This window comes from Oncorhynchus mykiss, chromosome 2 (genome assembly GCF_057628025.1).
Source record: "Oncorhynchus mykiss isolate SJ-2025 chromosome 2, ASM5762802v1, whole genome shotgun sequence".
NCBI classification, from domain to species: Eukaryota; Metazoa; Chordata; class Actinopteri; order Salmoniformes; family Salmonidae; genus Oncorhynchus; species Oncorhynchus mykiss.
In genome coordinates this window covers 87,498,828-87,513,811 of record NC_143023.1, presented here as the reverse complement: position 1 = coordinate 87,513,811, position 14,984 = coordinate 87,498,828, and the positions used below count along the sequence as shown (strand labels likewise).

Sequence of the window (14,984 nt, the reverse complement as noted above, 5' to 3'; positions counted from 1 at the left end):
TGGAAACACTTCTAACATGACGTGTCATTTACGTCGCCATCACCCGGCCGTATCCCTTGCAGGTGGAGCTGGAGCAAGGAGAGTCCACTCGTTAGCCAAAACAATCTCTCGCTGCTGCCTTCCAACAACAATTTGCGACAAATTCAGAAAAACATAAAGAAATAATGAAAGCAGTGGGAGTATTCATAGCCAAAGACTTGCAGGCCTATTCAGTGATTACTGACTCTGGATTTTGTCACCTGATGAAAACAATGTAACCGCGTTACAATGTCCCCTCCCGCACACATTTCAGCAGCAAAGTAATTCCCAAACTCTGAAACATCACAGAGAGAAATTGAAAGTGAATTGACACAGGCACCCTATCTAGCTCTCTCCACTGATAGTTGGACCTCCAGAGCAACTCAAAGCTACCTCACTGTGACGGTTCACTATGTACTGGATTGGGAGATGAAGAGCTACAGGTTGTCAAAGCTAAGAAGCACTTTTCATTTTTGTGTTTTTTTCCCCTTGATTTCATACAGTAGAGACATAAACCAGGCCTAGTCAGTCATGCTGCCATTTTTCTGAATGTAAAGTTTTATTTGTCAATAGACAAAATAAGAGTCAATTGTTTAATGGGTGAATTAATTAATTTTTCTTAAATATAAAGTTACCGAAACCGTACCATTACCATGGCCCACAAACCATGATACTACATACCAAACCGTGGGCCCACTGTACTGTTGCATCCATACAAGTTATATTTGCATGATTTACATGATTCAATATTCATCATTATCATTGGTTCCTGCACGTGACTGACCAATAAGGCTTCTTCTCTCCAAGCTGAGACCTTGACACTGAGATACCCCTTTCGGTTCCCAGAGCAATGTTCTGGGCATACTGCAAAATTGCTTATACTGATAGTGAGGATTCTTTCCATGCACCATCAGTCAGTCACTTGCATGAACCCAAAAGAAGCATGTATGCTGAACACACAATCTGTGAATAATCTGATACACACACTGATAAAAATGTTCCGTCGCAATTGTATGTTTTAAAGAAGTGATGAAAAAGAGGTGGCAAACAAGTCAGGCTGCTCAGCTGATTGGATGACATACTGTGAATTGAGACATTTTGTGACTAAACTTAACAAAAATAGGAAATATTACAAAACAAAGATAAATTACTTACAAAACAATAGAAAAAGACTGTGGATTACCTTAAATGTTATAATGGGCAGAAAAGCCCAATTAATCTCCAGCGTTGATTGAAGTTAATGAGTTATTTATAACAGAATCTTTTGATATTGCCAATCGTTTCAATGACTATTTCACTAGTAATGTGATGATGGGAAACTATTGATGCGAAACTATTGAGAATGGTAGCATTGAGAATGGTAGCAGACTGTATTGCCACCCCTGTTTGCTATATCTTAACCTAAGCCTAAAGGAGTGTGTTTGTTGACAGGCGTGGGAGGCAGCTAAAGTAATTCCACTGCCTAAAAATACTAAAGCACCCTTTGCTGGCCTTAACAGCCGCCCAATCAGATTGCTGCCTGTTCTTAGTAAACTGATGGAGAGGATTGTGTTTGACCAAATACAATGCTATTTTTCCAAGAACAAGTTAACTACTGACTTTCAGCATGCATATAGAGAAGGGCACTGATTTGTATTGCACTGACTCAGATGACGGATGATTGGTTAAAATAAATGGATAATAATAAGATAGTTGGAGCTGTATTGTTAGATTTCAGTGCAGCCTTTGATGTTATTGATCATAAATTGTTATTGAAAAAACCAAATTGCTATTACATGACCTCCCATCACATGGTTGGATAGTTTTTTTATCCAATAGAACCCATAGAGTGTTCTTCAATGGAAGCATCTATAACATCAGATATGCACAGTGCGGTGTCCCTCAGGGCAGTTGCCTTAGGCCGTTACTCTTCTCTATTTTTACAAATTATTTGCCGCTGGTCTTACACAAAGTGGTACCCCCTGTATTTAGCCACTATGACTATGTATGCTGATGATTTCATACTCTACATGTCAGCAACCAAAGCCAGTGAGCTCACTGAAATTATAAATAAGGAGTTACAGTCAGTATCAAAATGCGTGATCAATAATAAACTGGTCTTAAATATATCTAAAACAAAAAGTATTGTGTTTGTTTCAAAACATTCTCTAAGACCTAACCCTCATTATCATGGTCAAGTCATATTGACAAAGTGGTTGTGAAGTTGGGGAGGGGTATGTCTGTTATAAAAACAAAAATCAACTGTACTAGTTATTCAGGTTCTGGTATTGTCCCAGTAATATGGTTAAGTGCAGCAAAGAAAGACCTAGCAAAGCTGCAGCTTGCTCAGAACAGAGCAGCACGCCTTGCCCTTAACTGCACATACAGAACTAACATCAACAACATGCATGCCAGTCTTTCCTGGTTGAGCGTTGATGAGACATTGACTGATTTTATTCTAGTTTTTATTTGAAATATTACTGTGACAAAAAGTCCAGATTTTCTGCATAATTAAATAATATTCAACCTAGACACCCATACATACCCCACAAGACCTGCCACCAGGGGTCACTTCAGAGTCCCCAAGTCCAAAACGGATTCACGGCAACCCACACTTTTATAGAGTACCATGATCTCATGGAACTCCCTTCCATACCTAATTACTCAAACAAACAGCAAAATTACATTTAAAAAACAGATTAAACAATAACTCATGGAACGACGGGGACTATGAGGGGACACACACAAACACAAGCACACACAGACACACTAACACACATTATGTGTTATGTATTTTTGTTGTTGTAGTGTTTGTATATCGTTGTCTTTTAAATGTGTGTGACTGTCTTGTCTCAGTGTTTTTCTACTTGTCATGTTTTGTGTTTTTTTGGACCCCAGGAAGAGTAGCTGCCACTTCTGCAAAAGCTAATGGGGATCTGAATAAACAAATAAGGACAGAGTCAGTTACTTACACTTCATTAACCTCCCCCCCCCCCGATCTCTCCCCAGCTATGGACTGCATGGTGTCAGAGTGGACGGAGTGGTCCGAGTGTAATAAGTCCTGCGGCAAAGGCCACACCATCAGGACGCGCATGGTGAAGCTAGAGCCCCAGTTTGGAGGGGAGCCCTGCTCTGAGACGGTCCAGAGGAAGAAGTGTAAGATCAGGAAGTGCAAACGGGGCTCCAGGGCCAGCGAGGAGAAGAAGAGACGGCGGGGGGGAGAGGTGGGCGGCGGGAAGGAGAAGAGGAGGGGAAAACAGCAAGGACGGGACGCAGCAGTGGAGGAACAGCCAGGTCAGTCATCATCATCACCTGTGTGGCATAAATACTGTATATACACATTTTATATCATCATCACCTGTGTGGCATAAATACTGTATATACACATTTTATATCATCATCACCTGTGTGGTATAAATACTGTATATACACATTTTATATCTTCATCATCATCACCTGTGTGACACATATAGTGTATATATACAGTATATACATGTTATATCTTCATCATTATCACATGTGTGGTATATATACTGTATACACACATTTTATATCTTCATCATCATCACCTGTGTGGCATATATACTGTACATACACATTTTATATCTTCATCATTATCACCTCTTTCATTCATATCATTGATACATGCTTTATCCACCACCTTGATGTGTCCTTTATATCCCAAATATAGGGTTAAATAAATCGGGCTTGTCACTGACGATGATTTCCCAGTCACTCATTATTCATTTGGATTTCCCATAAGTCCTGCTGAGGTATTGTTTGTATCTCAGAATGTAAATCAAATCAAATTTTATTTGTCACGTGCCGAATACCACAGGTGTAGATCTTAGCGTGAAATGCTTACTTACAAGCCCTTAACCAACAATGCAGTGTTAAGAAAAAGAGTTAAGAAAAATATTTACTAAATAAACAAAAGTAAAAAATATAAGAGCAACAATAAAAGAACAATAATGTGGTTATATACAGGGGGTACTGGTACAGAGTCAATGTGCGGGGGTACAGGTTAGTCAAGGTAATTGAGGTAATATGTACATGTTGGTAGGGGTAAAGTGACTATGCATAGATAATAGATAATAAACAGCCAGTAGCAGCAGTGTATAAAAAAAGGGGGGATCAAAAAAAGGAGGGATCAATGCAAATAGTCTGGGTAGCCATTTGATTAGCTGTTCAGGAGTCTTATAGCTTGGGGGTAGAAGCTGTTAAAAAGCCTTTTGGACCTAGACTTGGCGCTCTGGTACCACTTGCCGTGCGGTAAGTCAATGATTAGGATGGCTGTAGTCTTTGGCAATTTTTAGGGCCTTCCTCTGACACCGCCTGATATAGAGGTCCTGGATGGCAGGAAGCATGGCCCCAGTGATATACTGGGCCATATGCACTACCCTCTGTAGCACCTTGCCGTCTGAGGCTAAGCAGTTGCCATACCAGGCGGTGATGCTCTCATGCTCTCAATGGTCAATGATCCAGCTGTAGAACTTTTTGAGGATCTGAGGACCCATGCCAAATCTTTTCAGTCCCCTGAGGGGGAATAGGTGTTGTCATGCCCTCTTCATGACTGTCTTGGTGTGTTTGGACCATGATAATTTGTTGGTGATGTGGACACCAAGGAACTTGAAGCTCTCAACCTGCTCCACTACAGCCCTGTCGATGAGAATGAGGACGTGCTCTGCCCTCCTTTTCCTGTAGTCCACGATCATCTCCTTTGTTTTGATCATGATGAGGGAGAGTTTGTTGTCCTGGCACCACACTTCCAGGTCTCTGACCTCCACCCTATAGGCTGTCTCCTCGTTGTTGGTAATCACTGTTGTGTAGTTGACAAGCTTAATGATGGTGTTGGAGTCGTGCTTGGCCACACAGTCATGGGTGAACAGGGAGTACAGGAGGGGACTAAGCACACACCCCTGACGGGGCCCCATGTTGAGAATCAGAGTGGCAGATATGTTGTTGTCTATCCTTACCACCTGGGGGGCGGCCCATCAGGACGTTCAGGATCCTGTTGCAGAGGGAGGTGTTTAGTCACAGGGTACTTAGCTTAATGATGAGCTTTGAGGGCACTATGGTGTTGAACACTGAGCTGTAGTCAATGAAAAGCATTCTCACATAGGTGTTCCTTTTGTCCAGGTGGGAAGGGGCAATAGAGATTGTGTCATCTGTGGATCTTTTGGGACGGTATGCAAATTGGTGTGGGTCTAAGGTTTCTGGGATGATGGTGTTGATGTGAGCCATGACCTGCCTTTCAAAGCACTTTATGGCTACAGACGTGAGTGCTATGGGTCAGTGGTCATTTAGGCAGGTTACCTTGGTGTTCTTGAGCCCTGGGACTATGATGGTCTGCTTGAAACATATACAGTGCCTTGCAAAAGTATTCATCCCCCTTGGCGTTTTTCCTATTTTGTTGCATTAAAACCTGTAATTTAACTAGATTTTTATTTGGATTTCATGTAATGGACATGCACAAAATAGTCCAAAGTAGTGAAGTGAAATGAAAGTGAAACAGTTCGAAAAAAAAACGGGGAAAAAAAACCCCACTTTTATATGTAGCCCCTAAATAAGATCTGGTGCAACCAATTACCTTCAGAAGTCACATAATTAGTTAAAGTCCACCTGTGTCACATAATCTCAGTAAATATATGCCTGTTCTGAAAGGCCCCAGAGTCTGCAACACCCCTAAGCAATGGGCACCACCAAGCAACCGGCACCATGAAGACCAAGGAACTCTCCAAACAGATCAGGGACAAAGTTGTGGAGATGTACAGAAGAGTGGCCAGAAAAAAGACATTGCTTAAAGAAAAAAATAAGTAAACACGTTTGTGTTCGCCAAAAGGCATTTGAGAGACTCCCCAAACATATGGAAGAAGGTACTCTGGTCAGATGAGACTAAAATGTAGCTTTTTGGCCATCAAGGAACATGCCATTTCGGGCGCAAACCCAACACCTCACATCACCCCGAGAACAACATCCCCACAGTGAAGCATGGTGGTGGCAGCATCAAGCTGTGGGGATGTTTTTTATCGGCAGGGACTGGGAAACTGGTCAGAATTGAAGGAATGATGGATGGTGCTAAATACAGGGAAATTATTGAGGGAAACCTGTTTCAGTCTTCCAGAGATTTGAGACTGGGACAGAGGTTCACCTTCCAGCAGGACAATGACCCTAAGCATACTGCTAAAGCAACACTTGAGTGGTTTAAGGGGAAACATTTAAATGTCTTGGAATGGCCTAGTCAAAGCCCAGACCTCAATCCAATTGAGAATCTGTGGTATGACTTAAAGATTGCTGTACACCAGCGGAACCCATCCAACTTGAAGGGGCTGGAGAAGTTTTGCCTTGAAGAATGGACAAAAATCCAAGTGGCTAGATGTGCCAAGCTTATAGAGACATACCCCAAGAGACTTGCAGCTGTAATTGCTGCAAAAGGTGGCTCTACAAAGTATTGATTTTGGGGGGGTGAAAAGTTATATGCAAGTTTTCTGTTATTTTTTGTCTTATTTCTTGTTTGTTTCACAAAACAAAATATTTTGCATCTTCAAAGTGGTAGAAATGTTGTATGAATCAAATGATACAAACCCCCCAAAAATGTATTTTAATTCCAGGTTGTAAGGTAACAAAATAGGAAAAATGCCAAGGGGAGTCAATACTTTCGCAAGCCACTGTAGATATTACAGACTCAACCTGCCAGTGACAGGTTGAAAACGCCAGTGAAGACACTTGCCAGTTGGTCAGCGCATGCTCGTAGTACGTGTCCTGGTAATCCATCTGGCCCTGTGGCCTTGTGAATGCTGACCTGTTTAAAGGTCTTACCCACATTGGCTACGTCGAGCGTGATCACAAAGTCGTCCGGCACAGCTGGTGCTCTCATTCATGCTTCAGTGTTGCTTGCCTTGAAGCACGCATAGAAGTTATTTAGCTCATCTGGTAGGCTTGTGTCACTGGGCAGCTTGCATCTGGTCTTCCCTTTGTAGTCCGTAATAGTTTTCAAGCCCTGCCACATCCGACAAGCATCGGAGCCGGTGTAGTAGAATTCAATCTTAGTCCTGTATTTACACTTTGCATGTTTGATGGTTTGTCTGAGGGCATAGCGGAATATCTAATAAGAGAGTTGGAGTTCCGCTCCTTGAAAGTGGCAGCACTACCCTTTAGCTCAGTCCGGACATGCCTCATGTCAAATTTCTCATGCAGCTCACTCTTAATCCATCCGCCCAAGTCCTGAGATGATCAATGCTGCCCTCTCCTCCCTCCCTCCCTCCCTGCCTGGCTGGCTGTGTTAAAGCTGCTACACTCAGTGCTGATCAGCCCTGTCAGGTTGATAAAGTGACTGGGCCTGCTCACAGATGGCTGTCATGATGCTCCCAGCGGGTAGAGGCAGAGCAGTCAGGGTGGGCTTTGGACTGTTGCCTCCCCACAGAGACAGGTTTCTTTAACCCGTGGCTAATGAGCTGGTGACGGTGACAAATACCCCCACAGATCTGGCTGGGGCTGGAAGAATACCCCTCCCCCTCCACCACCACAACCCACACCACCCACCAATCATCATCACTAATTAAGGGCGATAGGGAGCGGACTGGGACTCCATGCTCTCTGGAGCATGGATGATTGTTCAGTCTAATGTAAGGCTAAAAAATAATTGGTCATGAAATTAAGGCTTGAACATTGCACATTTGATATGTCTCACTTTTGCTTGCTCACATTAATTAATATGTCATAATCAAGTAAAATATTTGGTGCATGATTGATTTGGCTTACTAAGTAAAGCCACCTGAAACCCAACCTGGTCTCAGAGCATTTTGTATTATTCTAACCCCCCTCTCTCGTCTCATTGACTTGTTCCCACAGGTTGTAAGATGAAGCCCTGGTCCAGTTGGACGGACTGTTCCAAGTACTGCGGTGGGGGGATCCAGGAGCGCTTAATGGCTGTGAAGAAGAGAGCCAAGAGTGCCCCTGCACAGGTCACCAGCTGCAAGGACAGGAAGGAGATCCGTGCCTGTAATGTCCAGCCCTGCTAGGGGGCTCTGCTGTCTATCTGTGTTTATCTTTGTTAGGGCTGGGGGGAGGAAGGAGAAGCAGACTGTCAGTGTTGATTTAGCCTGGGTTGGCAGTCAGTGTGATGGATACAGCACCTGTGTGTTGGAGGGAGATGAGAGATTCTCCAGAGACTCCATTACTGTGGATCACTGGGCTGAGGACGAGACCAGCGTCAGTCATTAGTCTTATAGTAGCCTCCTCACTCAGCAGGCCAATGTATTACTATGTAACCAACACTATACAGTACACCACAACTTCACAATCACACACATGTTTTTTTACAATGTTGTTTTTGTCTTTATACTACAGTTGTATTGGCTTTACTAGCTAGCACTGGTAACACTCTTTCACTCTTGCATGTCTAACATTTCTCAGTCAGAAGACTTCACTGGTAGTGACCCTAGACTTCAAAATGTGGCCAAACGATGATGATAAAGGGCACTTGCAGATCTTAGAAAGAGACACTTCAGTCCAGGCCTCCAGTCTAGGGCATCAAAAGGAATTTGCATTTGGCATTTTTCCTGCCCCCAATTTCTTTATCCGCATCAGAGAGTTGAGTTTCACTCCAGCATTCATGTATCATTAAGGCAGGTCTCCAAACTTCACTGTCCGGTTGATTTGAGCATTGTAATCCTGCTGGTTGAACCACAATACTCCATACAGGTTGTACAAAGTAGCTCCGTATACACAGTAAGACTTTTTTGGAAAATCAGTGTTGATTGTTTTGAAACATTATTGAATGAAAATACCAACCAAGTAATTTATAGAAAATATTTTATCCCGTGCTTAGTTTGTTAATTTGACAATTATATTCCAAGACAAAGCACAGGTGAACAATCATTCCAATTTTTGTATGCCTCAATACATTATTATTTTCAAGACACGAATCTATTGTGACTTTTTATTCCATTGTAAGACATGTAGAGTCTTAAACACGCCTCGTTGAGTGTGCATAATTACATATTTTGTTTATTTTGTTGTTGTATTTTGATAAGAATGTGAGACAAGACTCTTTCCAAAGTCATATGTAGATGTTCTCTCTGTCATTTTATCAGTCCTCTCTCTTTCTTCTTTTGCCTCTACAACATATTACTATTTTGGAATAAATCACCTTTACCATAAAAGTAAACGTGATAAATCATTTTGTGAATGTCTTTTTGCTCATCTCCCACCGTTTCTATAGACATGTACTGTCTTGTCTTGTCCAATGATTTGCCCACTTGTATAAAATGATCTAGTTCAAGCATAAAGCACTTCTAGATGATTGTAGAAGCCATTGTTTCATATAGCTCTCAACAAAATAATCATTGAGTACGAAAGTGAGTACCAAGCTCCAGGTTTAGAGAGACGAGCCACCCAGCTCCAGAGGTTTAGAGAGACGAGCCACCCAGCTCCAGGTTTAGAGAGACGAGCCACCTCCAAGCTCCAGGTTTAGAGAGATGAGCCACCTCCCAGCTCCAGGTTTAGAGAGACGAGCCACCCAGCTCCAGGTTTAGAGAGAGGAGCCACCCAGCTCCAGGTTTAGAGAGATGAGCCATCTCCCAGGTCCAGGTTTAGAGAGATGAGCCACCTCCCAGCTCCAGGTTTAGAAAGATGAGCCACCTCCCAGCTCCAGGTTTAGAGAGATGAGCCACCTCCCAGCTCCAGGTTTAGAGAGCTGGGCCACCTCCCAGCTCAACCTGGTCTCAGAGCATTTTGTAATATTCTTGTAAATCTGAGACACGTATTTTTTTATGTGTAACGTTTCATACGGTATGTATTAATTTGTGGATGTCCTTCACCCATTTCATATGATATGTTCCAAATTCCAATTAGTATTAAATGTAACAAATTTGCAACATGCACAAATTTACAAATTTGCAAAATATATTACGAATTCTAGCTAGGTGGCTAACATTAGCTAGTTGGCTAACGTTAGCTAGGCTAGGGCCTCCCGAATGGCGCAGTGGTCTAAGGCATTGCATCGCAGTGCTAACTGTGCCACTAGAGATTCTGGGTTCATTCCAGACTCTGTCGCAGCTGGCCGTGCCCGTGAGACCCATGCGGTGGTGCACGATTGGCCCAGCGTCGTCCGGGTTAGGGGAGGGTTTGGCCGGCAGGGATGTCCTTGACCCATTGCGCACTAGTGACACCTATATCGGGCCTGGCGCAGTGCACGCTGACACGATCGCCACGTGTACGGTGTTTCCTCCGACACATTGGTGCGGCTGGCTTCCGGGTTAAGTGGGAATTGTGTCGAGAAGCAGTGCAGCTTGGTTGGGTTGTGTTTTGGAGGACGCGCGGTTCTCGACCTTCGCCTCTCCTGAGTCCGTACGAGAGTTGCAGTGATGAGACAAGACCATAACTACCAATTGGATACCACAAAATTGGGGATAAATAGGGTTAAAAAAAAAAATGTTTTAAAATACATTTTAAAAATGACATTATCTGGGCTAGGGTTAAGTTTAGGAGTTATGTTAAAGGTTTAGGAGAAGGGTTAGCTAACATGCTAAGTAGTTTAAAAGTTGTTTGTGATGACATTCGAACAAGCAACCTGTTAGACGTTTGCGTTATATGCCCACCCATCCAACCCAACCACACCAAACTTAACATACCGTCTCATACTAATTTAGGTGTTCTGGATGTACTTTTACTATGTTACGTCTAGTCTATGACACTAGGCTGCCCTTTCGAGATGAGCCACATCCCAGCTGCACTGTATCAGAACAGCCAACAGGGGGAGAAAGAGCCTTGATTATAAATGTGCCTCTGTCAAATCAGCCCTGTACCTGAGTTACTGTTCAGCCACAGGTTTACCAGGGATGTCATAGATTTAAGAGAACAAATATCAGATAGACTTTCTTTGTTAAAGTAAGGTTCAACCTCAAATGTAAATGAAATGTCAAAATACAAGAGTTGCATTCCTTTCTTGAATTTCAAAAGCGAAAGAACACTTGTATTTCAATACGGTAAGCATACAATGCATGTCTTTATAAATTAGTCTTAGCTGTAGTGGTGATGCCGGCGTTATATCCTGCCGCTGGAGCCATGGTAACAAACACTGAGGCCTACATTGCACACTTATGAAAGATTTACTATGAATTGTGGGACAGACACTTGCCGATACAGACATTAAATATCCATGGTGGGGGGCTGAGCGTGGCATCCGCCGAGACAAACAGTGATAAATGGCAGAGTACACCACCCTGTGGATGAAGGGGACTGGGAGGGTGGTGGGGTTTAAACCGCTCTCTGTCTCCTGACCTTTTCTGCCTCTCTTCCTCTGTGTGACAGGCAAATGCCACGGTGTACCGCCAGGTACCACTCCAAGGTAGGGCTTCATCTCCCTGTCAGATCTAGCCTTTAAGCAGGGGTGTCCAACTCATTTTGCCCCAGGGGAAGCATTCGGTCTTCAACGAGGTCCGGAGGGCCGCACTGAAAATGAGTTGTATTTCCTTGCCGTCAAAACATAGTCTTCTATCCATCGTTTTGGGAATTTTCAATACTCCCTGACTGTCTATATTTCATTTCAGTTATTATTAGAGAGCTGGACACAGTCAAGAAACTGTATGAATGTAGGTCCTTTATCATTTCTACACCGTTTAGATTTGGTTTTAGTCATTTAGTTGCATAGACCACATACATTTACAATGTTCGACACCTCTGCTTTAAAGTTTTGGTGTTGGAGCTATGGCTCTGAGATCACTGAAAATGTCACCAGGGCAATTTTCTACTAACACCCCAGCTATGAGTTAGTCTTTATTGCTATGCCTAGTCTTGTCTACCAGCTGACTCTAGCAGTGAGCCTAGAGACCAGGTTACTATTTGCCGAAGAGTAAAGGCTTTTAGAAGATGACACCTCACTGTCTTTCATCACTCCTGCATTCTCCGCCTAGTTCCCACTCCTTCCCTTCCCAAAGCCAGCTGAATGGCCTGCCTCCTGCACCTGGCTCTTCCTGTGTAGAGTCATGTGTCATTAATGACTGCTCTCAGTGCGTGCTGTTCTCCAGTCATCTTCAAACACTCAGCCTTCAGAGCTATAATGGCTGTATTATGGGTAGGCTGCACATCATTGCCAAAACTCATGGACATGTAGATGAGCTTCAACTCTGGCCTTGTTGTGGCTCCTGTTTACAGTCAAACCTGGCTTCATAAAGTGGCTCTATATTTTATTTGTGCATTTCAAAAGGTCAAAAGCTGAAGTGTTACAGATTCCGCGATAGAAATGTAAAAGTAATTTCCAATTGAGGCGATATAAGCAGCGTTTACCAGGAAGGTAGTCTCTCCCAAATCTGGAACACTACCTTAACATTTCAATCATGCTGTAAAGCTGAATTTCCACAATGCGGATTGAATAGAGCCCATTCAGTGACAAAATACCCTGTTTTTTGGAACTATTAATAAGACACAGTAAGTAGGTGGTTGTTTTCTTCAGAGATTCACTACAAGAACAATACGCTAAGATAAAGGCCTGCCATTTACTATGATCTGAATATTTACAGTTTAAAAGATATTTAAGTATTTCTGTTGAATGATGTCTGATGATAATTTCTTGAATATGCAAATTAATCAGCATTCATAGTTTAATAATATACCAGAGGAAAGAGAAAAACCTTGATCATTTTGTGATTCATTTATACCATTATCACAATGAGACAATATTCCCCATCAATTTCTTCAGGCACAGGGCACTGGGATGCATTTTCACATGTTCATTATGATTCACCCCACACACATGATATACAGGCCTACTTTTCTATTGGGTTTTGAACAATAGGTCCTGTTTGGCGTAGGAACTGTAGGTAGTGATCATGTTTGAGAGGTCTGAATCTGGTTACCATGGGTTCACTCAGTCAACTACCACCCTAGCATCTGACATGTCTCTGGTGCGTGTTCCATCCCCATGCAACCTTCTCTCCCTCTCACCTTGCCATCCTGTGATTGCTTCCGGTGGGCATAGTTGTGTGGCGCTAACCCATACAGAGCTGTGTTCGCCCTCATTGTAAACAGAAGCACAGCAGCTAGCGCTTTGAAGAAGGAATGGAAACGCTGCTGCTACTGAGGGAGTTGGTCTTTCTCTGGCCAGACAGGTTGTGAAGCACAGACCACAGTCTCCAGCAGGAACCTATCAGCAGGGGGGAAGAGGGAGGGTAAGTGTTGACATTATAAAACATAGTACATACACTTCTCCCATGCAACTTCAGGAGCTGGAGGCTGACCATTGATCTGACATATTGAGAAAAATATATTTAGTGAATTGACCGGAGACAAAAATTTAATTTGTAATACATATGACATGTGAACTTATTTTCCAATCGCCCTTTCAAATGTCTTTCCTACTGTATCATGCTATAATTAGTTGAGCCTATAGGTCAGGGCTTTGTTGCTGCCATGATGGATGGTTAATAAGATATGTGAATTTCATAATGTAGCAAATCAATAGAAAGTCCAGACATAGAAAGGCCATGCTGCAAATGGCTAGACATGACTACTGCCTGTGCACACAGGGAGCTCAGGAAATGCATCATAGTAAGGCTCTGTAAAACCATATGACAAGTGTCCAATCCAAGTACGACCAGTAATTGTTTACTTTAAAACAAAAATGCTGAAAGCTACTAATGATGAGGAATGTCATGACCAGTCCATAGGTTTACTTCAAAACAATATTTTAACACAGTTAAAATAGCACAGCAGAATTGATACAAAACTAAGTTGTTCTTCGACAAAAAAGAAACGAAAGTTGGGCCACTTTGCTCAAAGCAAATTAATTCATTAGAACATTGATTCATTTGATGCATTTATTCATTTCTCTGCATGGTATTCTACTTTAATAGTCCTCCCAAATGCCCCAATTATTTCACAGTCCATACCACTGAGTAATATAATAATAATAATAATAATAATAATATTATACGCCTTTTAACAGACCCTTTTATCCAAAGCGACTTAATTTCCTATGGGACCTCACCTGATGATGATTATATTGGACCAATCAGCTATTGTTGATTATTTTTGTGGTTTGTCCACTGTGTTTTCTGTTCTTTGAATGACTGTGTAAACAACAGGAAGGGAACTAGACGGTAGAATCCTTCTCTAGAATACCAGAATAGGATTGTTGTTGTTTTGTCAGAGGATAAGGTATAATAGGCATGTCCTCCTCTGCAGTGGGATCCTATAGGGCTCTACTGCAGGTTAGAGAGGAGTAGGAGATTCTGTTTCTAAATGATCTGTTCTCTCTCCCGAAGTCTGAACCAAGCAAACTGATTGTGTATGAGCCTGCTCTGAGTCTGTTCCATTCTGTTCTGTTCCGTTATGTTCGATTCTGTTCTGCAACGTTATGTTCTGCTCTGTTCCGTTCTGTTCTGTTCTGCTCTGTTCCGTTCTGTTCTTTTCCATTATTTTTTATTCTGTTCCATTCGGATCTTTTATGTTCTGTTCTGTTCCATTCAGTTCTGTTCTGTTCCCTTCTGATGTCTTCTGTTCTGTTCTGTTCCCTTCTGATGTGTTCTGTTCTGTTCCATTCAGTTCTGTTCTGTTCCCTTCTGATGTGTTCTGATCTTTTATGTTCTGTTCTGTTCCATTCTGATCTGTCCTGTTCTCTTCTCTTCTCTTCTATTATGTTCCATTCTGATCTGTCCTGTCCTCTTCTCTTCTCTTCTATTATGTTCCATTATCTTCTGATCTGTGCAGAATGTGCCTTTATCGCATGTCTGAGGCTAACTATCTGACTGTGCTTTTCCTGTCAGTGTCTCAGTGAGCTGGTCTCTACATTCTCTCCTCTCCTCCCTAATAATAGCACATTAATGTCTTGGCCGGGTTATTGCTCACGATTCCCCTTTATGAATCTTCAACCCTTATATTGGTGGTGATGAGGCCAGGGGCCTGGGGCCTACCGGCCCCTCAGAAGCTCCTCGTTACCTAGAGAGATAGCAGCTCACTCCCCTATGGCCCCCAGGCTCCAACACATT

The 14,984-nt window shown here is 42.6% G+C and overlaps 1 protein-coding gene across 2 annotated transcripts in view; it reads left to right on the top strand.

Annotated features, from left to right (window-relative positions):
• The window catches only part of LOC110498902 (spondin-1), a 132,508-nt gene extending 123,347 nt beyond the window's left edge, over window positions 1-9,161 (top strand). For both annotated transcript variants that reach the window (XM_036958288.2, XM_036958296.2), the window contains exons 15-16: window positions 3,007-3,291; window positions 7,849-9,161. In XM_036958288.2, coding sequence (XP_036814183.2) covers window positions 3,007-3,291; window positions 7,849-8,018 — 455 coding nt within the window. In that variant the 3' untranslated portion in view covers window positions 8,019-9,161. The remainder of the gene's footprint in view (window positions 1-3,006; window positions 3,292-7,848) is intronic.
• The last annotated feature ends 5,823 nt before the right edge of the window (window positions 9,162-14,984 follow it).